The 26736-nt window shown below is 48.0% G+C and overlaps 1 protein-coding gene across 1 annotated transcript; it reads left to right on the top strand.

Moving 5' to 3' along the window:
* The first annotated feature begins 224 nt into the window (after positions 1-224).
* SCN3B (sodium voltage-gated channel beta subunit 3) lies at positions 225-24088 on the top strand. The gene is made up of 5 exons (XM_036277073.1): positions 225-533; positions 7487-7650; positions 10280-10505; positions 14875-15013; positions 24005-24088. The coding sequence occupies exons 1-5, from the start codon at positions 479-481 to the stop codon at positions 24066-24068; spliced, it is 648 nt and encodes a 215-aa protein (XP_036132966.1). The 5' UTR covers positions 225-478; the 3' UTR covers positions 24069-24088.
* The last annotated feature ends 2648 nt before the right edge of the window (positions 24089-26736 follow it).

The raw sequence follows: 26736 nt of genomic DNA, 5'->3' as shown, positions 1-26736 counted from the left end.
GGCGGGTGAAGCCGGAGCTCCGGGGTCTGGGTGGATCCGGGTCCGCGTAGCTGTTCTGAAAGGAGGTGAGAGGTTGGATCAGCATGGTCCCCTCTGGCAGCCCCACCGCCTAGAGCCAGCGGCGCGGTTCTCCGAGCGGGGCGTGTGCGAACCTAAGACACCGAGAAGAAACTGGAATTTGAAGTTCCGGGGTGGGCGGGGAAGGTGCTGTCCGAGGTGCTGAACCCGATCCCAGCCCCGCGCTCCGGGAGAGCGTGCGGACCTGCTGATTTCAGCCTGGAACTGAGGCGGTCAGCTACGGAAGCTTCCAGGGAAAACCGCAGCTGGCTCCCCAGTCACCAGCGCTTGGCCCTTGCAGTCATCAAGACGCCCCCTTGGGGCAGTTCGTCCCAAAGGGTTTCCTCGAAAGTATCTGAGAGGGCGCAGTTCTTGACCAAAGGAATCGCTGTTTAGCCCCGGAAACCATCCGCCTAAGAAGATGCCCGCCTTCAACAGACTGTTTGCCCTGGCTTCCTTCGTGCTCATCTTCTGGGGTAAGTACCAGCACCCTGCCACGCGAGAGGAACATAACAGTAATAATGCTAACAGCAATAACACTCATTGATGTCCTTGGTGACAAAAAGAGCCCTGGTTGGCTTCCCTCGGTGATGTCTGCCAGACTCAGGACACATAAGGTTCCACGGGAGCTGGGATTGCGAGACTGAAAAAACGCCTCACCAATCCCCTGTTGCTTTATTCCTGAACCTCCCTTGGTGGTTCGTCCACCCCTCCTTCCATTTTGCTGATTATTCCAAAGTATTGTTTTCCTCTTTGGTAAAAGGGAACGCAGTCATAAAAAAAAATTTTTTTCAGCTGCAGTTACGTTTCTCAGTGAGAAGTGACTTGGAAACCTTATTGGGTCTTCGAGTGAATTTCTACACATTAAAAAATAGCTGGATGCATCCATTTTGAGACTGAAAATACTTTAAGTTGTTGGTCTGTCTGCTTAATGTTAATAAGGAATAGGAGGAAAACAGCATCAGTCATTCGCTGCGATGTGTTAAATACATTGACACCTGAGAATTGCATCTTCCATTTTTTCATGAACATGGGAGCTAAGGTGCTTTGGTGTTTGGGGAGCTGGGTTTTTGCCTTCAAAGAGGAATACACTCTTGATTGTCTGCTGTGAGGGACGGAGGTGAATTTCTCCCTCCAAATAAGGGAGTACTGCACTTGCAACAGTAAGGCTACGCTGAGTGATATCAGAGACGGACCAGGAGAGGGGTGCCCGCATGGGTGTGGAGGGAGTTAATGAGGCTACATGGTAATATTGGAATATGTAGTTGAGATACGTTTTACTCTGTATCAATGTATGCCTCAGGGCTGAATGTGTGTGCTAGTGTGTGTCTGAGCATCTTAGCATGGTTATCTGAATGGATTGGTGAGGATGTAGTGGGGTGTGTGTGTGTGTGTGCATAGGTAGTTGTGTAGTTCTGGGTATCTCTGCCTTGGTTCTCTAATTAGATCCTCAGGGGGGTGGAAATAGGTGCTTTTCAGTTGATATATTGCTTGTACATGATCTCAGTTACCGTCCTCCATGCTAAAAATTAATAACCAGTATAATTAGAAGTGACTGTGCCATCTGCCTTATTGAAACTAGGCATGTGGAATTATGCTCCCAAGGTTGGCATGAAACTTATCGTGACTGTGCAGTGGCTGATATGCTAATGGGTCTTTCCTCTTTGCCTTAGTATCACTTTATTAAGCCTTCAAGACTGACTGCCAGCATTATCTGGATTTGCATGTGACCAGAGGTGCAGAGCCAAGCTTCCTGTTGAACAAAATGCCTGCTAAGACAGTCTGGAAAGAATGAGGAGGAGAGTAATGGCAGTCCCAAGGACAGACTCACTGCCACCCATCCCCGGCAGAGTAGACTAGACCTGGAGAGGAAGCAGGCACAACATGGCCAGCGATCTCACCTGCCTTGAACGTGTAGAGCTGGGGTTTCCTCAGGGGAGGCTAAGACTGGGGACATGGGAAATGAAGTTGTAGAGAAGGGCTGGGGTGAGATTCTGTAAAACCTTTCTTCCCAAATCTGAATCTACATTTCAAGGTCCCTGCCTGAATTCCAGTGGATGGGAAAAGCATTCTATAGACCAAAGACCTTTTGATTAGGACTTGAAAACTTTATATTGGCGTCTTAGCTCTGCCACTAGCTTGCTATGTAACAACTTTAGAGTATCTGGTTCCTCATATGTAAAGTTTGGAAGTTGGTGCTGATGATATCTAACATACCTTTCAGCCCCACAACTGAATGGTAGAGAAATCTTTACAGAATATGACTAAAATTGACAAAGTGCCCATTCCCCTCCTTGCCCTCATGCCCCCGAAATAACCTGTGGAAGAAGTGTGCACATTTTACCCATCCTTGCTCTTTCTCAGCTTATTTGTAATCTGAACATTGGTTCACCAACTGGAAAGATGCAGAAACAAAAGAGGGATGGTTCAGTAATCCTGATCATTAAATGTAAAAGAACAGGCCTGGCTTCACAAATGAAATTTCATTTTATTTGCAAGTAATTTCAGTATTGGAAAGTACTTACCTTAGATACATTCTCCCTTCCCAGGCTGATTTTTCAGATGATGCAAATATGAATATAAAGAGTCTTTTCTGTTCTTTTACTTTCTGCATAAATTAAAATTTTTCCTTGTTTCCTTTAATAATGCATACAACATTAAGAATAAGCCCTGGCCGGTTTGGCTCAGCGGTTGGAGCATCCGCCTGCGGTACAGAGAGACCCGGGTTCGGTTCCCGCTAAGGGCACGTACCTCGCTTGCAGTTTGTCCCCGGCCCTGGTTGGTCGTGCGGGTGGCAGCCACTCGATGTGTCCCTTTCACATCGATGTTTCTCTCTCTCTCTCTCTCTCTCCCTTCCTCTCTCTCCCTCCTGCTCTATCTGAACAAAAAATGGAAAAATGTCCTCGGGTGAGGATAAAAAATAAAAAAAAATAAAAAAATAAAAAAGAATAATAATAAACCCTACACTTGCCTGGGGCTTTATAGTTTACAAAACACCATTCGTTTTCAAACCATTATTTCTTTTGGCCCCCAGAGCAATCCTGTGAGGTAGTCAGGAGAAGTAGTATTATTTCCAATTGGGATGAAAACAGGAGCTCAGGGAGGGGAAAGGACTTGCTAGAGAACTCTGGTCTCGACTTGAGTCTTTCAGCACTTGTTCTATCACTTTTTTTTTTCTTTATTGATTTTAGAGAGAGAGGAAGGGGGAAGTAGGGAGAGGTGGAAACATCAATGAGAGAGAACATCGATCGTCTGCCTCCTGCATGCCCCTCACTGGGGATCGGGCCCACAACCTGGGCATGTGCCCTGACTGGGAATTGAACTGGCGACTTCTTGGTGCAGGGTCGATGCTCAACCTTTGAGCCACACCGGCTGGGCTGTTCTATCACTTGTTATGAACACACTGCTGCTATGCAGGAAAGCCGATGGACATTCTTGTCTCTTTTCTGAGCCACCACTTCTTTCTTCCCTCCCCCATGCCATTGCATTTTCTTTAATAAATAAATAAATAACATATATTGATTTTTAGAGAGAGAGAGGAAGTGGGGGGGAGAGAGAAACATCGATTTGCTGTTGCACTTATTTATGCATTCATTGGTTGATTCTTGTATGTGCCCTAACTGGGAATCGAACGCACATCCTTGGTTTTCCAGGAAAACATTCCAACCAACTGAGCTACCCTGCCAGGGCACAATTGCCTTTTCTAGGGCCTCACTCATCATTCAGCTTCTAATGGCTTCTCTGCTCGTCCTCTGAAGGTCTACTGTCCAGATGTCCGCTGCTGGGGAGTGTTCTCCTCTCTTCCCCAGTGTCCCTTGTATCCTGTCCTTTCAAGGCTCTGCTAAGTGAGTGGCTAATCTGATAGACCAAGTCATTACAGGGTACTAATGTCTGCAAGTAACTTCATTTATCATTCTTTGGGGGAAGTATTTACATTCCAATCAAAGCCTTTATTATCTTAGTGCAAAGGAAAGCATTCAAGAGCAAGCTCTGGAAAGCAGTATAGTGATGCCCAAAGAATAGAAAGAGTTGGGGGTATTAGAGAAATTTGTTCAATATACATTACTACCCACCTCAAAGTAAATTGATACTATTCCTTGTTAAATATAATCACCATTAATATGTCATATGCTTCCTTCTCATAAGATTCCTCATTACTACTGTGGAAATTGAAAAGGAGAACAAAGGTGAAATGATTTATCCAGATTATTCCAGGAGTCTATTACGTACAGTCAGCTATATGGGTTGAACACCCACCATTCCTGCGCTGCACCATGTGCAGCCTTCTCTTGGATATCTAGGGGATTTCAAAGAAACAGAGCAGTGATGTACTGGAGGCTCATGGGGTTGAGAAATAGACTTTAGCTCTTGGTGGAAGGAGCAGCCAGTCAGTGCAAGGGGAAACACACAGGGTGAGAGGACTTTGAGGCCACTTTGCAGTATACTCTTCAGGACCTCGTGAGGAGAGTCACAACAGGACTTGACTACGAGAAGGGAGTCAGTGGGACCGGCTCTCTGAAGATACCTTGGATTATTGCATCTCAGGGGCAACTCAAGAAAGAGTCCAGCATCCCATATTCACCAGCTGACTGCATACATTCTGCCCTTCGTCCTCTAACTATAAAAGAACTAATTGTGCTCCTGTTTAAGACTGACTATCATTACAGCACATCACCTCTCACCTATTCAAGGATGTGAATCCAGCAAATTATTTCTTTCAAACCCCAACAGCCCCACTACCACCTCGTCCAGCAAAACCATTGAGCACCTCAGTCCAATCACTCCACCAGCCTCTTGACTGTTAATTTTGCCCCCACCCTTGTGCATCCTCACCTCTCAGTTTATTCTCAACACAGCAGTCATCACGCAGTTTTGTATAAACGACCTCATGTCATTCTTCCACTCAGAACCCTCCAGTGTCCCATGCGTATCTTTCTGAACTTGTCTCCTAGTTTTGTTTTGTTCCTTGTATTCCACTGTGCTCTTTGCTGTCAACGAGCACACTCCCAGCCGAGGGCCTTGAGTTGCTCTTCCCTCTGATACCCTTCACACAGGTAGTCATGCAGCTCGCTCCCTCGTTTCTTTCCTGCAGAGCTTGCTTGCTGTCCCCTGCTCAGCGCGCTGTCTCCAGTGATCTTATGCCCTCCCTGTCTCCTCTATTCTGTTTTATTTTGTCCCACAGCACTTATTGCAATTCAAAGTTGCTTATTTGCTTTCTTTCTCTCCGTTCTCATGCAGGCTCTATGGGAGCGCAGATGGTTTCTGTCATTCCATGCTGTGCTCTCAATGCCTGGCACACAGTGTGCTGAACACTGAACACATATGTGAAGGATAATATAACAGTAACAAGTGGCAGGCACACTTGTATAAATTATTCCATGGAATTTTCATGGCAAATCTATTTTTTTGTGTGTTTGTGTGTGGTACGTGCCCCTAGCAGGAACCGAACCTGGGACTCTCTGGTCTGCAGGCTGATGCTCAACCACTGAGCCAAACTGGCCAGGGCGGCAAATCTATTAGATAAATATTATTTTCAGCATTTTTGTTGACAAATAAATGGATCTCAGAGAGGTTCAATAGTAAATCAAAACTAGGCCTTCAGTTGCCAAACCATCTTCATCTTGCCTCTGTCATTTTGACTGCACATTTTCTGTTCTGTTTCTGAAGCCGTCTAACTGACCTCACGTCTCTGCCACATCTCATTAAATATGAGCACACTCTCTACATCTCCATCCACTCCCAAACTTGTGTGTAGACTAAACTTCCTTTCCTTTCTTTCTTTTTTTAACCAGGCCTGTAATCAAAACTTCAAAGTCATCACAGACTAGTTCTCCCTAGATATGTACCCAGTAAGGTGACAATCCATATGCAGAAATAGGGGACCCTCCTGCAGACTACCCGCAAGACAGGTCCCAGCTTGCTGGAGAGTTTTAAAATCAATCACGTTTATTTTTCTTTAATATTTTATTTATTTATTTATTTATTTATTTATTTATTTATTTATTTATTCTTTATTGATTTGAGAGAGAGAGGAAGGGAGAGGGAGAGATAGAAACATCGTTGAGAGAAGACTGGCCTCCTCCTGCACGCCCTCCACTGCGAATTGGGCCCACAACCTGGGCACATGCCCTGACCCGGAATCAAACCGGCGACCTGTTGGTGATGGGTCGATGCTCAACCACTGAGCCACACCCGCTGGACAATTTCTTGTGACTTTTGGACAGAATCTATTTTATCGTCCACAGACCAGCCTTCAAAGAGTTCTGTGTCCAGGATCCGCATCCCTTGTCCTCCCACTTCTTCCTCACCAGGCCGTGACCCCAGACCCCCGTCTCACTCCCCTCTGGGCAGGCACTCATCGAATCACTTCTTTTCATAGACTGTGACACCCTGAGCGGACCCTGGTGGCCCGCATTTGTTCTGAGCAGGGCAGAGGAACTCTCTCCCCTTCTGCACAGGACGCATCTGGGACTGCGGCCCACGTGGGCTCTTGCCGTGTCGGCAGCCACATGTCACTTTTGACCTGTTCTGATTTGCAGTCTGATATCCTTGCCTCTTTTCATGGGCTGTGAGTGTCTATAGCGTGGGCACTGTAAGTCCGCACCCCCGTATGGTAGGCAAGGTGTCCCCCCAACTGACCGAGTGGGCCGTCGGCTCACCTCTTTCCTCCCTGCTGCTCGATCCACCACCACGCATAAGACTCACCCACAGTTTTCTTGAAACACGGATATAATTACGTCTGTAATTATAGATGTAATTACAGCTTTAGAACTCTTGACCTCTCCTCTTGTGAAGGACACACAGTGGTTTTCATGTTGTGGGTCCTGTCTACCTGTTCACCTCAAGTGTCGCCATCCTTCTCTTTCCCTGGTCCAGACAGGAGCAATTTCCCCTCCTCTGGGAACAGAGCAGCTACTAGCATGTCACTCACCACGGTCTGGTTGACTGATACTTAGGAGTATGTGTTTCCTGCTAGAGTATAAGTGTCTTTAGGGCATGGTTAGTGTTTGGTTCATCTTTGTAGCTCAGCCTACCATCGGCCTGGCATGGAGCAGACTTCAGTGATGTTGGCTGGATGAAGGGGTGCATGGCTGGTCAATGATGGAGGTGCGATGCCCTGTCTCCCACCTAGATTATACGTCTTTGAGCGCAGGGCTCAGGTGTGTGCTGCATCTCATCCCACTGCTTCTAGGGAGGCGTTCCGTCACTTCTGGGTCATCCATGCCTCCTCGACCCCCCTCCTTGCCTGTTGTGAGCACGCATACTCGGGGAGCGCAGGTACAGGTACACATACATGAACATGGTATTTTCAAACTTCTCTCATGAGCTTCTTCTCTGTCTCTTCCCCCTTCCTCCTTGTTCTCCAATGCCCCTGTCCTGGGGCCCCTCCCCAACACTTCCCTTCCTCCCGCCACCTGCCTCTCTGCAGTCCGTGCCTGCCTGCCGGTGTGTGTGGAAGTGCCCTCGGAGACGGAGGTGGTCCAGGGCAAGCCCATGAAGCTGCGCTGCATCTCCTGCATGAAGAGGGAGGAGGTGGAGGCCACCACGGTGGTGGAATGGTTCTACAGGCCCGAGGGCGGTAAAGACTTCCTTGTATGTGTGACTGCTGCTCCGGCCTGTCTGTCGTTGGCCTCCATGTCATGTGCCTGGCTCCTGAGAGTGGGGAAGGAGGGTCTGCAAACACGGTCTCTTTCCATGCAGCCTGATAGCCTCCATTTACCCCACCCTTCGTGGAGGAGGGCACTCAGCCAGCTGCCCACGGTCCTGTCACAGGTGGCGGAAGGCAGAGAAAGAGATAACTAGTATTTAAGCCTACTGTATGCTAGTCACCTGACTAGGCACTCTGCAGGTGGTTTCACATACTCTTCTCCACCCCTATTAGATGGATTAAATCGGTAGAAACATTGAATCCTGGATCCCTCGTGTGGCCTGGCCCAGCCTTCCCAGTGGGGAGCAGCTGAGCGTCCAGTTTGAGGCCGGGCTTTCAGATGCCCGCAGGGCTAATGAAACTGCTGTTGTGGCCTCGACACCTTGTTCTCTCACTGGCTCCACCCCTAACACTAAGCATCAGTTAAGCATCATTTTATAAGATGACACAGGTTAGCTCATTTAACTCACAATCCAGTGGAATAGGAATTCAGGGATGACCAAGGCTATAGTCAGCTGGTTCTCCCAGTGCAGCCACATCCGTGGGTAAAACATTTAGATAGTCATACAGTGGACACTTGCTATGCCAAACCTCCCGAGTGGTCCCACCAGCATCCTTCCCACTAGGGACCACCAACCCTCCTCGTGATCAAGAAACTAAAGCATCAGTGCCCAACAGAGCAGGGAGCTGGGGAGACTGCTCCTGTGCCGTGGCCAAGGTTGGTTCTGACTGGCTGGTACCGGAGCCAAAATGGTTGTCATAAACATTGAAATCCACCTTGGGGAGGCCATGATTCACATGCCCACTGTCTCTGGAGCAGGCTGCCTGGGTGTGATTCTTGACTCTACAACTTATTAGGTTTGTATGTCCTTTGACAAATTGTTTAACCTTTCTGTGACTCAGTTTACTCATCTCTAAAATGGGGATATAAACCCTAGCTACATCATAGAGTTGTTACCAGGAGTCATGAGCTTTAATTTTTTTTTTCCTTTACTGATTTTAGAGAAAATGGAAGAGAGAGAGAGATAGAAACATCGACGAGAGAGAACATCGATAGGCTGCCTCCTGCATGCCCCTCACTGGGGATAAGGCCCACAACATGGGCATGTGCCCTGACTGGGAATCAAACCTCCTTGGTGCATGGGTCGATGCTCAACCACTGAGCCACACCAGCCAGACATGAGCTTTAATTTTCATGCATTTAGGATCGTTCTAGAATATAGAAAACACTTTAAAAGTGTTTGCTAAAGAAAATAATTATATACCTATCTCAAGGAGGCAAGTAGGGTTCAAAAATGTTAAGTTAGTGAGAGAGCTTATATTTGACCCAGACGTCTGACAGACTACAAACCCCTTAGGTCACACTGTGTGACCTCATGTTCCTGGAGGCAAGTTTCTCCTCCACAAGACTTTTGATGGAAACAGCAGCAGGTGACGCTGAGTTTCACTTACTCTTCTGCCTTTCCCAAGGTGGACCTCATTTCTCACTCTGGCCTGTATGTACCATTCCAATGTAGGTTTGCTCCAATCAGGTGCCCCAAGTGGGTCCAGTCACCCCCCCACCCCCAGTGCTTGGCTCAGGTTGACCCTGACAGAGACCACTGCCAGGTCTCAGGAACCTGGATGCCTTGGTCCGATGCACAGACGCCATGGGACTCAGGCCCGTCGCGTCCCAGCTGCCTCCTCCGCCCCCAGGCCTGCCCAAACCGAAGAGAAGGAGGCTCAGGGGGAGGAAAGGAAACTTGACTTGTGCTCCAGATACAGAAGGATGCTAACAGAAGTGCTGTGAAGACAGAAACATTCCATGTTCCTGCTGTTCGTTAGCCACCAGCCCCATGGGGATTGTGCAACCGAGGAAGTGAATTTTCTAGTAATTTAAACTAGAATTTTCTAGTAATTTAAACGTTAATGTAAATAGCCACACGTGGCAAGTGGAAGTTAGAATGGGTAGCACAGCTGTACAGGAAAAAAAGAAGTGTGTCAGAAGGTGGAAGTGTTTGAGACAAAAATTTTAGAGACCATATTGCAGTTATAATTCAACCCAAAGCAAATAGCCTGAGGTGTGCATATCAGTTGGTAGCTCTCTGCCTGTCTGTGACATTCAGCATCCTGGCCCCCCGTCCTGTGGCCTGGCCAGACCGCGCACATCCTCTTAGTGGGGCCAGCGCAGTGTCAAGTTTGAGGCCGGCTTGCAGGTGTCTCCCTCACCAATAAACGTCCTCTCTCGGTCTCTGCACCTTGTTCTCTCACTGGCTGCCCCGTGACACATCACTCCCCTTCCTGTTTCTTCTCTTTCCTTCCAGCCCTTTGTTTCTCTCAGTTTGCCCCTCCTAGTCTCCTGTCTGCTTCACTCACCCTCCTTTGCTTTCTTACCTCGCTGGGTCCCTGTCCTGACACCTGCTGCCTTTGCCCGTCTTCCCCTGTCTTTGCTTGCCCCACTCCTTCCTCTGCTACTCCCCAGCCACCCCCATTCTGGAGCCCCTGTACCAGTGCCCCTTCCTCTGGTGCCCTCTCCCATCTCAGCTCTCCCACCCGTCTTCCCTCGTGGCCCCACCTCTGCTTCTCTGCCTGCAGATCTACGAGTACCGGAACGGCCACCAGGAGGTGGACAGCCCCTTCCAAGGACGCCTGCAGTGGAACGGGAGCAAGGACCTGCAGGATGTGTCCATCACTGTGCTAAACGTCACCCTGAACGACTCCGGGCTGTATACCTGCAACGTGTCCCGGGAGTTTGACTTCGAGGCACACCGCCCCTTTGTGAAGACCACCCGGCTGATCCCCCTCCGCGTCACCGAGGAGGGTGAGGCTGGGCGCGGTCTCCAGGGTCCCCTGCTCTTCGGGGAGGGAGAACAGTGGGTTTCCACACAAGCAAGACTCTCGTAGCGTGCACAGCCCGTGTATTTTGGATGCCGATTTCTAAAATGTCATCTCCGATCGGTCTCCCTTCGGGGGCTCCCCCCCGCAGACTGCCCTGCAGCTTGCTCTCCGCCTTTCCTCAGAGCAGAAAAGCCTGGAGATGACAGTAGAAGGATGTCTTCCTAGTTCCCGACTCTCATCCCTAGGGAAAGGGGACAGCCTCCAAGGAGCCCAGAGCTGCAGAATCAGCCACGCCTTCCTGCCTGGCCTGCGATGGGCCCCTGCCTCAGGGCGCTTAGAGAAACGCACCCCCGTGTCTGTGAGCCAGACGTCCCTCCAAACCAGCAGTGCTCAACTTCAGTAATTCTCAAAACCCCCTGCAGGACTCCTTAAAACCCGGCCTCTCTGATTCCGTAGGTGGAACCTGAGAACTTGCTGTCTCACAAAGCGCCAGGGGCTCCCCATGCTGCCATCACTTAGAGAACCGCTGCTGCCAACCAAAGTGTGGCAGCTTTGCCTTGTCCTCCTGAGCAATGATCATGGAAGCAGCAGCCGCCCACTGGTGGCGCCTCTCACTGCAAAGCCTCCCTGGGGAAGGGGAAACGGAGCCCTGGAGCTTTGACTGGACATCTCCGGCTCTCCCGCAGCTAGCTCCCGGCCAGGCCGGGCAGTGCTTCGCCAGTCCTCACGCACGGTGCGTGCTGCTCTCCGTGGACTCGGCACGGTGGCCCCTCACAGTGTGCGCTGTGCGCACCTCCCTGTGCGCTTAGCCAGGCTGCTGACGCTCCGCTCCACTCGGCCTTTCTCAGACGCGCCGCTTCCAGCACATTCTTAGCATTGCTGCTACGCCAAGTGCACTTCGGGGAACAGGCAAAGGTGTGGGCATGAGAGGACAAGAGGTCCGACGAAAGACAGGCCTCCTCCTAGGAAAGGGTCCCAGGAGCCCCAGCTTCCAGGCCACACGTGTGCTTGTCATGTTTTGTGATAAATCTATGAAGCAAACTGGGATGCAAACGACAGACGTCAGAGTCAGACAATGTGACGGAGAAACAGTCCATTCTGAAGGTGCAGGACTCTCAGACACTCGACTGACGTGATGAGACACTTGCACTGGGAGCTCTCTGTTCAGAAGGTCCAGTGTCCTCCTCCGTGCGCACACTGGTCCTCCCTGGGGGAAGGGAGCCTGGCGCCTTCTCCTGCTCAGAACTGGGCACTGCCCGACGCCAGGAAGGGGCCGCTCTGTCTCCACCTCCCGCGCGGTCAGGCTTTTGCCTCCAGAGGCCCTGGGCAGCCAGTGGAATGTATGGCAAAGCTGAGCCAGCACCTGCTGGGCACCAGAGCCAGGATCGAATAAAAATAGAAGGAAAAGTTTGTTGTCAGAGCCAGAGCGCCTTCAGGACGCCAGGTTCCGAGCAGAGAACCATGCAGGGGGCTTTCTCTGTGAACCACTCTTACAGGCTGCGGTGCAGTCTGGTAGGGAAGCTGAATGGCTGCTGCAGCTTTGGCGCCTCTCATTTTGGGGCTGGGAGAACAGAGGTCTGGAAGAGTGAGGGGCTTAACCAGGGACACGAAGCTAATTAGTACCAGACGGACCACAGTCCAGACCCTTTGCCAATCCAGCTGGCTCTGTCCCCCTGCACCTGTCCTTCCACCATCCTAATTCCTGCCACTTTGTCTTTCTTTTCCCCTGTGACCCCTTGGCAGCCCTCCTTCCACCTCCAGACACGTACTGCTCTTTCTGATTGCTCAGAACCACACACCTGCCGTGGCACACCTCACTACACACTCCGCCGTGGCACACCTCGCCACACACCTGGTGGCACACCTCACCACACACTCCGCCGTGGCACACCTCGCCACACACCTGCCGTGGCACACCTCATCACACACTCTGCCGTGGCACACCTCACTACACACTCCGCCGTGGCACACCTCACTACACACTCCGCCGTGGCACACCTCGCCACACACCTGGTGGCACACCTCACCACACATTCCACCGTGGCACACCTTGCCACACACCTGCCGTGGCACACCTCTCTACACACTCCGCCGTGGCACACCTTGCCACACACCTGCCGTGGCACACCTCACTACACACTCCGCCGTGGCACACCTCACTACACACTCCGCCGTGGCACACCTCGCCACACACCTGGTGGCACACCTCACCACACACTCCGCCGTGGCACACCTCGCCACACACCTGCCGTGGCACACCTCATCACACACTCCGCCGTGGCACACCTCGCCACACACCTGGTGGCACACCTCACCACACACTCCGCCGTGGCACACCTCACCACACACCTGCCGTGGCACACCTTGCCACGTCTCCATCCCTGGGTTCCAGGAACTTCCTGGCTTTCTCTGGACTTATCCTGGTTTAGGCTCCCACCTCTTAGCTCTAAGACAGAAATTGAAGGTCCCTTCCCCTGGAGGCGACTGAACACACTGAGGACAGCTTCCCGTGGTGCTCCCTCTGGGCTACTGCATTGAAAAGAGAACTTGCTTTAAGCTGAGCCCACCCCGACTGGCCACAGCAAGCCTATGAGAAGACACGTGGCATCCTCCTGTGCCTCGCACTGCACCGACGAGCTCTAGCTCTAGTTAGAAAACCCGATGACCCGGGAGCCCTGGGGTGGCTTCTCAGGGCTACAGGTCGTGATTGGCTATGCTGTGCTTGTAATGAGCAGGGCCTGGAGGTGACTGGGGCTCCATGAGAACTGAAGACCAGCAATGAAGTAGCTGGTGGGAGCTGGCAAGGAGAGAAATGGCTGCAACTTCCTTCCCCTAGGAAGGAATATTTATCAGGACATTTGCCATGTATTACACACACACACACACACACACACGTGTGTGTGTGTGTGAGTGTGAGTGTGTGTGTGTGTGTATTTGTTTTATCTTCAGATAGAGCAGGAGGGAGAGAGGGAGGAAGGGAGAGAGAGAAACATTGATGTGAGAGAGACACATCGAGTGGCTGCCACCCACACAACCCCAACTGGGGCCGGAGACAAACTGTAACCGAGGTAGTTGCCCTTAGCAGGAATCAAAGCCGGGACTCCCTGGTCCATAGGCCGACGCTCTAACCGCTGAGCCAAACCGGCCGGGGCCATGTATTATATTTTAATTATTATTTATATTGGTCATGAAACAAAGAAGATCAATACTTCTATTCATTCATTCATTCAACAAATACTTATGGAGTGTTTAGAACATTCTATGACTGGACAACAAGCTGCTGGCTCAGAAATAAATAAGGCAAGTTTTCAGTAAGCACAGAGGAGAAAGGTAAATGCATCTCATTACAGCCTGAGAAGCGCACAATGGATGGATGAAGAAGGACGCGAAGACGGACGCGAGGAATTGTGTGGGAAGCTGGGGAAGGGTTCATGAAGGGGGGCCGCAGCGGAGTCTGAAAGAATGATCAGGAGACGGAGAGTCAGGAGGGAATGTTGGGAGACACGGAGCAGTGGGAGGTGAAGACAGTCTGGGAAGAGGGAAGAGGAAGAAGAAATGTCCACCGATCCCAAACGACCACAATGTGCGTGAGAAGAGACGTTTGCCGGCCGAGGGAATGGGAATTCGATGAGCAAGGCTGCATCGTGCTGGCCTCGCAAGCCGTTCATGGAGACTGGGCTCTGTTCAGGGGCAGCGTGGGACACGGAAAGGTGTTAAACAGGGAAATGGTGGCATCGGGCCTGTGCTTGTGGACAGTGTAGTTAATCCATGGAGTCCTCCAATACCCGTTTCTGTTTGGGTGTACGAGCTGGGAAGGCCCTCCCAGAGAACATGCCCACCACACTGGGGGGCTGGCTGCACCGGCCTCTACTGGTTTTCTGATGCTCTGTCCCTAGGGATGCCACCCTCCTCACTCTAAGCTCAGAGGACACAGGTCGAACTAAGACATATGACTGACATCTGTATGGACCTTTAAATTTCATAAGATATTCTTAACTACAGTAGGCAATGTAATCATATAAATTATTATCATCACTTCGCAAATTAAGAAACGGAGTCTCAGATAAGGGGGTTGTCTGTTCCCACACCAGTAAGTATCAAAAGTGGGACCTCGTATGTATTTGCACTTGATTCCAGCGTTCTCCCTCCCCCTCCCCAAACATCTGGTGAGAGTCAGTAAGAAAGCTAACGGGCAGGATAGTCAGGACCCTAAATCGCTTTGACCTCTGCCTGAGTTCCTTTAGGCCAGTGCTCATTTAAGCCATACTGAAAAGCGGGCTCACGGGCTGACCCAGCGACAGCTCGGGGTTTGGGGGGCGTGCACATTCTGAGCCTGCTTCTCTCTCTCGCAGCTGGGGAGGACTTCACCTCTGTCGTCTCAGAAATCATGATGTACATCCTGCTGGTCTTCCTCACCTTGTGGCTGCTCATTGAGATGATATACTGCTACAGGAAGGTCTCAAAGGCTGAAGAGGTAGCCCAAGAAAATGCGTAAGTCCAAAGATGCCAAAATAATGATAGGTAGCACCGTTAGAGCGCGTGCCCTCACAGGTGAAATGCTAAGCGAATTACCTAGTCGTCTGCTCTCCTCACCACAACCTCTGAGGCGTCAGCTGCCACACGTCCACTCACAGGTGAGAAGACGGCCTGGGAGAATGTGCCCGTGGAAAGCAAGGTTCGAACTCAGGCCTGCTAACTCTGGCCTGTGCTCCAACCCTAATGTCAGCCCACCGGTGGCCACCACCGTCCCACGAACCAGCACTGTCATGAGCACTTTGTAGATGCTGGAACAGGCTCACAGGAGGGGAGAGACTGCGCTGGCCCTGAGCCTGTGTGTTCCCGGTGGCCGCCCTCTTCCCGGCACAGCTGTTCGCTGTGTCCCGCGGGCGCCTCGGCCACCGGGCGCGGTGTCAGCTCCCAGGCACACGTTCCTCCCGGAGCCTGAGCGGTGAGATGTCCCGTTCTCATTCCCCAGTGTCAGACTGTCCCTGGCCGTTTTTGCCAAGGCCTCAGTCACTGAGGAGTGAGCGCCTGTGAGAAATAACGGGGTCTGCGGGGCTAAGAGACCACACTGGCCTGTTATTTGGGGAGAAACAAGGTATTAAAGTGCCCTCAGTCACAGGCTAGCAACGTGGCTGAGGTAAGAACCTAACGACACTCAGCTACTACCACTTAGAGATGTTCACTGAGATAAAGCACAATTCGTGCGGTATCTGTGATCTTAATGAAGAAAAAAAGTCACAACTGACCAGACACCGGGATGATACAACTGCTATGCTGGGGTGGCTGCTGTTCCTGGGGACTGGTGCTTGGGGTGTAGTGCTTGGACAGGAAGGGCCGAAGCTGCACAGGAAGTTCCCACACCTGGGCAGACAGTGCCTACACTGAGGCCGCAAAGAACCAGCTCGAACTGAGGCCCCAGGAGAGCCAGGATCCTCAGAGAACCAGAGCTCACCAAGGGTCCATCAGAAAACAATCCGTCCACCAGCCCGGAGAATAGCCAAAGAAACGTATCCATCCTGGCCTGACTCCAAGAAGAAAAAATAAAAGATTCTTGAGAATTAGTGACCACGAGCCTGCTCTTACAGTGTTTGGGATTTAAATGTATACCCACATGATCCAAGAACCGTAAAGCTGAGAAATTCAATAAAAAAAGATGAGTGCCCAGCCAGGGGTAACCATGTAGAAGCAAATGGAAACCTTTCTGAAGGGACACCTCTGGCTGCGGTTCACCAGGATTCCCCCGATGAAGCAATGCTGAACCCGATTTCACATCTGATCCAAAACTAAAAGACCCAGCGGGAAACAATCCAGCATCAGCAAGAGATAGGAAACAGGCATGACTAAACCCAAGGGGCTTCTGATGCAAGAAGGACCTAACAGAATACAGAAAATAAGGTTTTTTTAAGTGTGCTTTTTTATTTTTATTTTTTATTTTAGAGAGAGAAAGGGAAAGAAAGATAGAAACATCCACGTGAGAAACACCAATCGGCTGCCTCCTGCACGCCCCCTACTGGGGATGGAGCCTAAAACCCAGGCATGTGTCCTGACTGGGAATCTAACCTGGACCTCTCAGTCCATGGCACGTGCTCAATCCACTGAGACACACCAGCCGAGCAAAAAATAAGGTTTTTTTTCCCCAAAAGAGTTGAAGCAAGAAAAGAAGGAACCCAAAGCATAAGAACAGAGTAAGTTGCTAAGAAAAAAGAACAGACAGATTTAAATAGAATTTTCAAAACTTGGAAATGAAAAAATACAGTCGAGAGGTGCCAACGACTGCATGGAGGAGGCAGCCCAGGGACACTGAGCGTGCCCCACATTTACAGAACAGTTACTCCTGAGAGGCAGCTGAGGGCTGAGTGAACAGCTTCTGGACAACAAGCGAGAGGGAGGCTGTATGGCGAAGGCTGGGGAGCCATGGAGCTCTGCTGGGACTGTGGGGATTCTCCAGGTCAGCTGCCTGGGAGCACCCTGGGTACATCCCTTCCACCTCACATAGGGTGGGCGAGGGCTCTATCCAGGTGCTCCGGCCTACCTGCAAGGTTACTGCACACTGGGACACATCCTGGGAGCTCCTTTTGACCCCACCCACAGGGAGCATGTAGGGTCAACAGACATCATTGCATGCACCTGGCATCCCGACCCTGGATGCTGGACGCACCCGAGCAGCTCCGACCAGCCGGCCAACAAGCTACAGCCCACACACAGGCCGCTTGCCCTGTAAGGCCACTTTCTCAAGACTGGGAGAGAGAGCTATTTTGTCTAATTCATATAAACAAACAGAGAAAGTCAAACAAAATGAAAAGACGGAAGAATACTGTATCTCTCAAATGAACGAAGGAGAACAATTCCCAGAAAGAACGCTAGGGAAATGGAGATGAGTAACGTGCCTGATAAAGAATTCAAAGAAACTCGACAGTGACTAGCAGAACTTAGGGAGAACTTCAGCAAGGAGTTAGAAATATAATAAAGAGCCACACAGAGCTGAGTGGGAGACGATACATGCCAACGATACATCCAATAAGGGATTTACATCTAAAAAACATAATAAAGAACTAACTCATAAACTTAACCAAAAAAAAAAAACAACAAAAAATAGTTCACTTTAAAAATGAACAAAGGACATGGATAGATATTTCTCCAAAGAGGCCATGCAGATACATGAAAAGATGCTCAATGTCACTAATCATCTGAGAGATGCACATTAAAACCACAGTGAGATATCACCTCACACCTGTCAGAATAGCTATCAATAAATCAACAAGTAACAAGTGCTGGTGAGGACATGGAGAAAAGGGAACCCTCATGCACTGTTGGGATTGTAAATGATTGCAGCCACACTGGAAATTCTTAAAAAAAAAAAAAAAAAAAAAAGAGAGAGAGACTGAGAGCAATGCTCCGGTAAGAGTTATTTTCGAGTGACAAGAACCCAGTTGATGGTCCTCTCTGTCACATTCCTGCGATGACCTTGGTGCCAACGTGGGCTCGAGCACTTTGTTCGGTGTGCTTCTCATCTAACTGACGTTGGAACCCAATAACGTGTGGTTTATAAGGTCTTTACTTTCACGTGTAGGAAAAAGGTCCATTATGTTTATGGTATATGGTATTTTATTTGGGGGAAATAACCTTTTCATTGCTAACTACTACTTTTTTTCATTAAAATAAAATAACTTGTTTAAAATATTAAAAATTAGACGTGCCATACAATCCAGCAATTTTACTTCTGGGTATTTATAAAAATAAACAAACAAAAAACACTGATTCTGAAAGATATATGCACCCCATGTTCATTGCAGCATTACTAGTGATAGCCAAGACAGGAAGCAGTGTATATATCCATCAACAGATGATGGATAAAGGTGTGATGTACAAATGTGTAATAGAATATCATTCAGCAATAAAAAAAGAATGAAATCTTGCCATTTGCAACAACATGGATGGACCTAGAGGTAGTATATTAAGTGAAATAAGTCAGACAAAGAAAGTCAGAAACCATATGATTTCACCTATATGTGAAATATATTTTAAAAATGAAGAAACAAAACAGAAAAGACTAATAGATACAGAGATATAGAGATATATAGGTTGCCAAAGGGGGGGATGGGAATAAAAATAAATATATAAAATTAAAATAAATAGTGACAGCATCAAGTGCTGGCAAAAAAAGAAGAAGGGAGGGAGGGAGGGAGGGGGAAGGGAAGGGGAGGGGAGGGGAGGGGAGGGGTGGGGAGAGGAGGGGAGGGGAGGGGAGGGGAGGGGAGGGGAGGGGAGGGGAGGGGAGGGAAGAAGGAAGAGAGAAAGAAAGAAATTGGAGTTAGGTGAGGGCAAGTGACATCCACAAGGTCACTGTGAACTGGTGAGCATCCACCTCCAGATCAGGATCTTCTGGCTCCGTCTGGCCCCCTCCAGGGGACTTAAAGCCACAGCTTTTTCTGGATGACACTGGTTGATGGCCCTGACTCACTAGCACATGAAACCAGTCCTACCTGGCCTTTCTGTCTTTGCTCCAAATCACACCCAGCTCCAGAGCCTCTTCTAACCTTTATTCTACGTCATCTGCTCTCAACTACTAAGCTGCCTGGAATCCCCAGCCTCTAAAAAAAGAAGCATTTATTTTGCTTGAATTACCTCAGAGGACTCCTTTGAAAAATTTATTTATTTACACCTAAATTCCCCAGAGATTGAGAGGCCAGTGTCACCGACCTCTCCCCTCGCAGTGATGCTCAGTAGAGTTTAGTGCTGGAGAATGCAGGGACTGATGGACACCAGAGCTCTGTGCAGCCTGGGGGCCATGAGCTTTATGAGTTTTGCTTGTGAGTTTTCTCAGTAAAGCTCCAACCTCATGGTCTGGCAAGAAGTGCCAAAAAAAGAAGAAAAAAAAAATACAGTCAATAAAATTTAAGACCCCATGGATTGGCTCACCAGATACTGGTAACCAGAAGATAAATGTAAGATATTACACAGAATGAAGAAAAAAGATATAAAAAGATAAAATAGCACAAAGAAACATGAAGAAAAAATGGGAAAATTCATTAAAATGGAACGGAGAACAAGGAGAAGAAACAACATTCAGATACATGGCTAAGGAAAAGCAGGAGTCTTCAGATTTAGGAAGCACAATATATCCTGAGCAGGATAAACACGTACAAACCCAAACCTAAACAGCAAGCACCTTTAAACTGATAAATGGCAGCTGCTGAGATACAGCAAATATCATCTGTGGTCACAGCTTTAGAAGAACTGACTACAGAGACTTCCGGTCAAGATGGCGGGTAGGTAAACGCGGTACCGTGTCCTCCCACAACCACATCAAAGTTGCAACTAAATTACAGAACAATCATCATTCAAAACCGCCTGACATGGAGCTGAATGGAAGCCCTACAACTATGGAATTAAAGCAGCAGCCACATCGACACTGGTAGGAGGGGTGGAGGCAGACAGGCTGGTCCCACACCCACGTGTGGTGGATAAAAATCTGGAGGACACCTCAGCTGGGAAGGTCCTCCCTGAGGAGTGAGGGGTCCCTGTCCCACACCAGGTGCCAAGCTCAGGGTTCCAGTGCCAGGAAGAGAATCCCTATCACTTCTGGCTGTAAAACCAGTAGAAACTGAGGCTGAGGGAGGCTGCGGCTGTGGGAGCCCCCAGGCAGCTCCTACTAAAGGGTCCAGACTTATCAGACTCACTCCCTCCAAGCTTGGAGAGGAGGCAGCTCAAGGAGCCGCCAGAGACATACAGGGGAAAACTGAGCTGTTTGTCATTGGAGCAAGGGCTGGAGAGGGGGCTTTCTCCTGGACAGATGTGCTGTCAGAGGCCTTTGTTCCTTTGGTGAGCCCTTCCCTGGGGCGGCAGACAGCCGCCATATCTGGGACTCCAGCAACCTGGCTCAAACTAATGCCCTGCCCTGCTGACTCCCTGAAGCTCCGCCCCACCCAACATTCAGGCCCACACAACTTTCAGGCCCACTCAAGCTGTTGCCAGTTGTTTTACCATAGGATTGGCCTGTCTTGGATCCTGCTTCAGGGTTTCCTAAATTCTTTCAAACAAGCAGCATCTGGTCTCAGCTAGTCCCATACCTCTCGTTAAGTAATACATAGAAACAAACACAGGGAGGCAGCCAAAATGAGGAGACAAAGAAACAGGTCTCAAATGAAAGAACAGAACAAAACTCCAGGTAAAGAACTAAGCAAAATGGAGATAAGCAACTTAACAGATACAGAGTTCAAAACACTGCTTATAAGGATGCTCAATGAACTTAGGGAGAACTTAAATTAACTTAGTGAAGGCCTCAAGAGCATAAAAAAGGACCAGTCAGAAATGAAGGAGGCACTAACTGAAATAAAGAATAATTTACACAGATTCAATAGTAGAGTAGGTAAAGCCAAGAAGCAAACCATCAATTTGGAATATAAGGAAGCAAAAAATGTCCAATCAGAACAGCAAAAAGAAAAAAGAATAAAAAAAAATGAGGATAGTGTAAGGAGCCTCTGGGACAACATCAAGCGTACCAACATTCGCATCTTGGGGGTGCCAGAAGAAGAGAGAACAAAAAATCGAAAACCTATTTGTAACAATAATGGCAGAAAACTTCCCTAACCTGGTGAAGGAAACAGACATACAAGTCCAGGAAGCACAGAGAGTCCCAAACAAGATGAACCCCAAGAGGCCCACACCAATACACATCATCATCAAAATGCAAAAGGTTCAAAACAAAGAGAGAATCTTAAAAGCAGCAAGAGAAAAGCAGTTAGTTACCTACAAGGGAGTTCCCATAAGCCTGTCAGCTGATTTCTCAGAACAAACTTTGCAGGCCAGAAAGGAGTGGCAAGAAATATTCAGAGTAATGGAAAACAAGAACCTACCACCAAGATTACTCTATCCTGCAAAGCTATCATTTAGAATCGATGGCCATATAAAGAGTTTCCCAGACAAGAAAAAGCTAAAGGAGTTCATCGCCACCAAAACGTTATTATATGAAATGTTGAAGGGTCTTCTTGAAGAAAAAGATAAAATATATGAACAAACAAAATGGCAATGAATACGTATCTATTGACAATTGAATCTAAAAACAAAATGAACAAGCAGAACAGAAACATTCTCACAGATACAGAGAACATTTTGTTGGTTGCCAGATGGGAGGGGGCATGGGGGAATTGGTGAAAAAGGTGAAGGGATTAAGAAGCACAAATTGGTTGTTAGACTGACAAACCTCAAAGCAAAGAAATAAACCAAAGTACTTATATGTATATATGCATAACCAGTGGGCACAGATAACCGTGTAGGGAAAGGCAGGAGGGCAGTGGGAGTGGGAAGGGGGTGGGGGGGGGGTCAGTAGGGAAAAATGAGAAACATCTGTAATACATTCAACAATAAAAATAAGTTTAAGAAAAAAAAAAGAAGAAGAAGAAGCGACTACAGTCATCCCTTGTTTACTGCAGTTAATCCGTTCCAGACTCTAGAGGTTGCACCTGGCATTGAAGGATCCCTGGGGTGCTCGAATACATAGGCCTACAGTCCATATGTACAGTAATTTTAATTTTAATTGTAATACAGGGGTGTATAATTGACTCAGATAACCGAGTACGCGCTGTATCATTTTCACTGTCTCGATCAACTTTTTAATGAATACATTTGAAAAAACCACGATAGAGTGAAGCCACGAAAGTTGAAGCGTGAAGTGGTGAGGGACGACTGTATAGTATTAAAAACGTCAAAGATATTCTCTCTCTTTGCTTCTCTTCACTATCATATTGGATATCACAGGTAGTGGACTAAGTACATACAAAGAAAAAAGAGTAAGAATTGGAAAGAAACAAACTAAATTATCATTATTCATACCCACTATGATCACCTGCAAAGGAAATCTAAGGGAATATAGAGTTGGCAAACTGTTAGAACTAGTAAGATCATCCCACAAGCTTGTTGATATAAATAAAAACACAAACATCACTATATCCCAGCCACTGAAATTTACAAAAGCATTGAAATATTTTAAATGTTCATATTTTTTCAATTATAATAGCAACAAATACTCTCTGGTACCTGGAAATAAATCTGATAAGAATGTGCAAGACCTTTAAGGACAAAATTACAAAACTTGACTGAAAGACTTAAGAAAAGACTTAAATGGAGAATAAAACCTGTTACAAACATGGCAGTTCTCTCCAAAATTAATCAGAAAATTTAATTAAATTTCAATCTAAATATTTATTGGATTGTTCAAGGAACTAGATAAGCTATCTTAAAAGTCACACGGAGGGCCAAAGACCAAAATTAGCTCACCCAAGGGACAGCCAGAGAGTCAATGCTTTAGGCTCTGCCGGGTCCACAGAGTCTCTCATGCACAGTGTTCCTTCTTGTTTCCTTACTTGCAACCCTTTAAATAAGTAACAACCTTCCTTAGCCCATGGGCCATAGTTTGCTAATTTCAAAGAAAGAACAGTGAGTTTGGGAGAGGTCGCTGGTAGGATCTTCCCTATCAGATGTGAAGATTTCTTGGAGCACTATCAGGTAAAGAGGTTGTGATACTGACGCAGGCATACACATGGACTAGCAGAACAAAACAGCCCCGAATATGTTGCTATGTCTATAAGAACCAGTCTGACAGGGCAGTACAGTCAGTGAAGGAAGAATGAGCTGCCCAATAAGTGGATGGGGACAGTTCCTTATCCATATAGAAAACAAACAAACAAAATAAATTCTTCATCTCTCACACTCATCAAAAATTGTGAGTGGATTTAAAGACAAGGTAAAATGCTAACTTGAAAATTCTATTAAGGGCATATAAGAGAATAATTATGTTACCTTGGAATAAAGAGGATTCCTTCAAACACAAAGCAAAAGGCAAAATGATAATTGTGATTATACTATATACAAGGGTGGGCAAAAGTAGGTTAATAATAGTAATAATAAATAATATAACTGTAATTATACTTCTTTCACATACTCACAACTATAAATCTACCTTTGCCCACCCTGGTAGGTCAAAATTATTTTTTTATTGTAAGAATTCATAAGCAAAGTTTATAGACAAACAGACTGGAAGAAGATAATCTCAAGATATGAAATCCATGAGCAAAAGACAAATATCTCAGAAGAAAAACTAGCAAAGCAAATGAACAAATTACAGAAGTAGAAACCAAAATAGGCTCTAAACTTATAAAAAGATGCCCAACTTCACCAGTAATCAAGGAAGTGAAAATTAAAGCAACTATAAAATGTAACTTCAGACCCATCAGTTTAGCCAACACTTTAATCTAACAGCACTAAGTCCTGAGAACAATGTGGACAAATGAGAAGATTGCTGGTGGGAGTAGAACAAACACAAACACCTGTTATTCTGGTCCCCTGAAAGCCATTCCGTTCCTGCTGGGACACAGCCAGATGGAAACGCAGAGCTGTTCTGTAACATCCTTGCTCCCTGTTCCTGTTCCCACCTCTGGGTACAAAAGTACTGATTCTCTTCCCCCATTTGCCCTCCCACAGGTCTGACTACCTTGCCATCCCTTCAGAGAACAAAGAGAGCTCTGTGGTGCCCGTAGAGGAATAGAAGGGGTGTGACTCGAGGTGATGTACAGGAAAGGGGGGGCGGGTAAGGATGGCAGCTTGTACAAGTGACAAGTCACCCACTATCCAAGTGACTTTAAACTTGGCCCCTTAGATTAATTTCTACCCTACCCAAGTCCCCATCCTCAGGATATTTCTTTAAGTTGGTTCCCAAATCACAAAGCTCTGTGTGATGTCGAACCCTAGAGAAGGTGAATTGCTTTAGCCTCAGTGTTGGGGCAGCTTGAATTCCTTACCTATGGTGACAAAGCACAGTCATTCCCCCACTCCCTCCTTTGTAAGAATTGTGGATTTGGTCAGTCTTGGGCTGGGCTGGGCTGGGCTGGGCTGGGCTGGGCTGGAAATCCTCGGTGAGTTGTTTTATCATTGATAAGTGACCTGAACACTGAGGGGCTGGAAATCCCAGGTTCAGTGATGTCATCAGCATCAGGAGGGTTCTCCGGAGGCCACGACGCTTCCGTTCATTCATCCTTCAATTCATGCATCACACATCCAACTCACCTCTGACTTCCTACCTCCATCAGACCTCTACACACCATAAAATTTTGCAGAACTGAGGAGCCAACATCTCTACACAGACTCAGCCTCATCCCATCCGAGCCTTTAAGGAAGCAGCATCCATGCAACTGGCCTTCTCCCCTGGGCTCCAAGTGCTGGACAAGTGCTGGAGGGGCACGTGCCTCTGCCCGGCACTGTCTGGACTGGCTCCTTCTCCGCCGCTGCGAGTGGATGGACGTGTTCATGGAAGGAAGCAGGAGTGACTAGTTTAGTTAAAGCCAAAGAGTGTCATGAGGTGGAATTTTTTGAAGTCAGTTTTTCCAAGGTCTTGGTCCACTTGACTACAGCATCAGAGCAAAGCATGCTTTTCTAGGTTCTCCAGTAATAGAGAGTTCATTGAGCATAGACTATATGCTCTCTGGAGCGTGGTTCTCCAGGGCTAGAATCCATTAGGTCTCTAAGGCTTTTAAAAGTCACGTAACATGTTCATGATCCTATTGGTATGTATGCCCTCCCCTCTCCCCCTATCCCGCCAAGGGAGCACACCACTCTCCCTACCCCCACCCTGCCAGGCAAGCACACCACCTGAGATAGCTGGGAAGCATTGTTTTCCTGTGGGCATGGGGACTGAAATTCCTAAGTTCTTCCTCTGAAAGTTCTTGTAGACCAGTAAGTAGTATCATGCATGTTGTGGGAGGCAGCTGAGACTCAGACAAGGCTCAGCTTGACTTGTGAGGAGAAGCTGGAGGGATGTAACCCTTGGGTGCTGCCCAGGTTAAACTTCCCCAAGATGATTTTGGTTTTGAAACGACTTTGAAATTGGTGTTGGCGATGCCCTTGCTTCTTTCACCAGCACAGGCTGGGGTGGATCGCCTGGCTGAGCGTAACTCTGATTCTGGTAACCACAAATCGGTCAAAAAGGCAGCGAGCAAGATATAAAGTAGACTTGAAGAATGTCCTTAGTGGAAGGATCTGTGGATGCGAAACACCTGCAAGAATGTGTCTTGGAAAGATTTGAGAAGCATGGATGAATGAAGTGATGGGGAGGAATGGGGCTAGGCAGCTTCCAAATACTTCACCTGGGAATCCACACTGGCCAGGGCTTGTTTCTAGATTTGGGGAGAGCAGATGAACACTGGATACATTTTAGTCAAAGTCTCATGTTTCACTTTGAGTAACTGGTCCCAGTGGGATGTTCTTCAGCAACTGTGATGAGAGGGGAGGGTGCTTCATGAAATATACAGTGACCGTGGCTGGGACTTGATGAAGAAGGACAGCCCCTTAGACCTGGAGGAACTTATGGGGGGAAATCACATTCCGTTGGCTTTGGGCCTCGCCTGACAAATTCATTTTTCCTTCTCTTCCATCCCTGGGGAAGTGATTAAAAGAAGTCCTTGTTCACACCCTGAAGAAAGTACTTTGAACAAATTAAGGCCCTTTTCACTGGTAATTTCCCGCATAATCTCTCAGGAATAGGGGCGGCATAGAGATTTTTCTCTCACTTTATAGTTGGGAAAACAGGTGTGGATAACGGAGGTTCCCACCACGTGGTGCTGGACAGCTGGTGGAGGGCCAGGCTCCCCAGACGACACCGACACCACTGTCCTCTGGGCTCCGTGGGCCGTCGCTAACTGGTGGTCAAGCAATATGCATGAATGCCTTTTTTTTTTTTAAAAAAAAAGACAAACTCAGGTGTTTCCTGAGTGGTTTTTAATGGAGCTGAATGATACCTACTGTTTTTTTTGTTTTTTGTTTTTCTATCCTTTACAAGTAATCCTCTGTTTTGGTTTTTCTGACTTCTCAACCTTAATACTTTCATTAGAGTTATGTCGTTTACAAAGCATTTTCATTTCAATTACCTTCTTTCTTCTCCACACCAGCCCTGTGAGGTAAATATTGATGCTCAGGTTGTAACTGAAGAAACTGAGGCTGTCGGAGGCTCTGTAGCTTTATCCCACCCTTAATTCCCACAGCCGGCAAACGGAGAGCGGGAACCCCGGTCTTCTGACTCCTGGCCCACTTCTGTCCCGAGATCGCAGCTGCTTCCTGTCCTCGCATTTGCTAACTCCCCTCTAACTCTGCTGCTCCCGCTGTCCGGGGCTCAGCGCCTCACCCTCACCCTCGGCCCGGCTCTGCCACAGTTTCTCGGCAGC

Source organism: Molossus molossus, unplaced genomic scaffold (genome assembly GCF_014108415.1).
Source record: "Molossus molossus isolate mMolMol1 unplaced genomic scaffold, mMolMol1.p scaffold_m16_p_22, whole genome shotgun sequence".
NCBI lineage: Eukaryota > Metazoa > Chordata > Mammalia > Chiroptera > Molossidae > Molossus > Molossus molossus.
Note: the sequence above shows the minus strand (reverse complement) of the source record. Positions and strands in the feature narration are given on the sequence as shown.

Bases quoted from the DNA above. Each gene is read 5' to 3' on its own strand.
- SCN3B (XM_036277073.1), top strand. From the start codon at position 479: ATGCCCGCCTTCAACAGACTGTTTGCCCTGGCTTCCTTCGTGCTCATC. The intron at 534-7,486 runs GTAAGTACCAGC...GCCTCTCTGCAG, and splicing joins CTTCGTGCTCATCTTCTGGG to TCCGTGCCTGCCTGCCGGTG. The intron at 15,014-24,004 runs GTAAGTCCAAAG...GCCCTCCCACAG, and splicing joins GAGGTAGCCCAAGAAAATGC to GTCTGACTACCTTGCCATCC.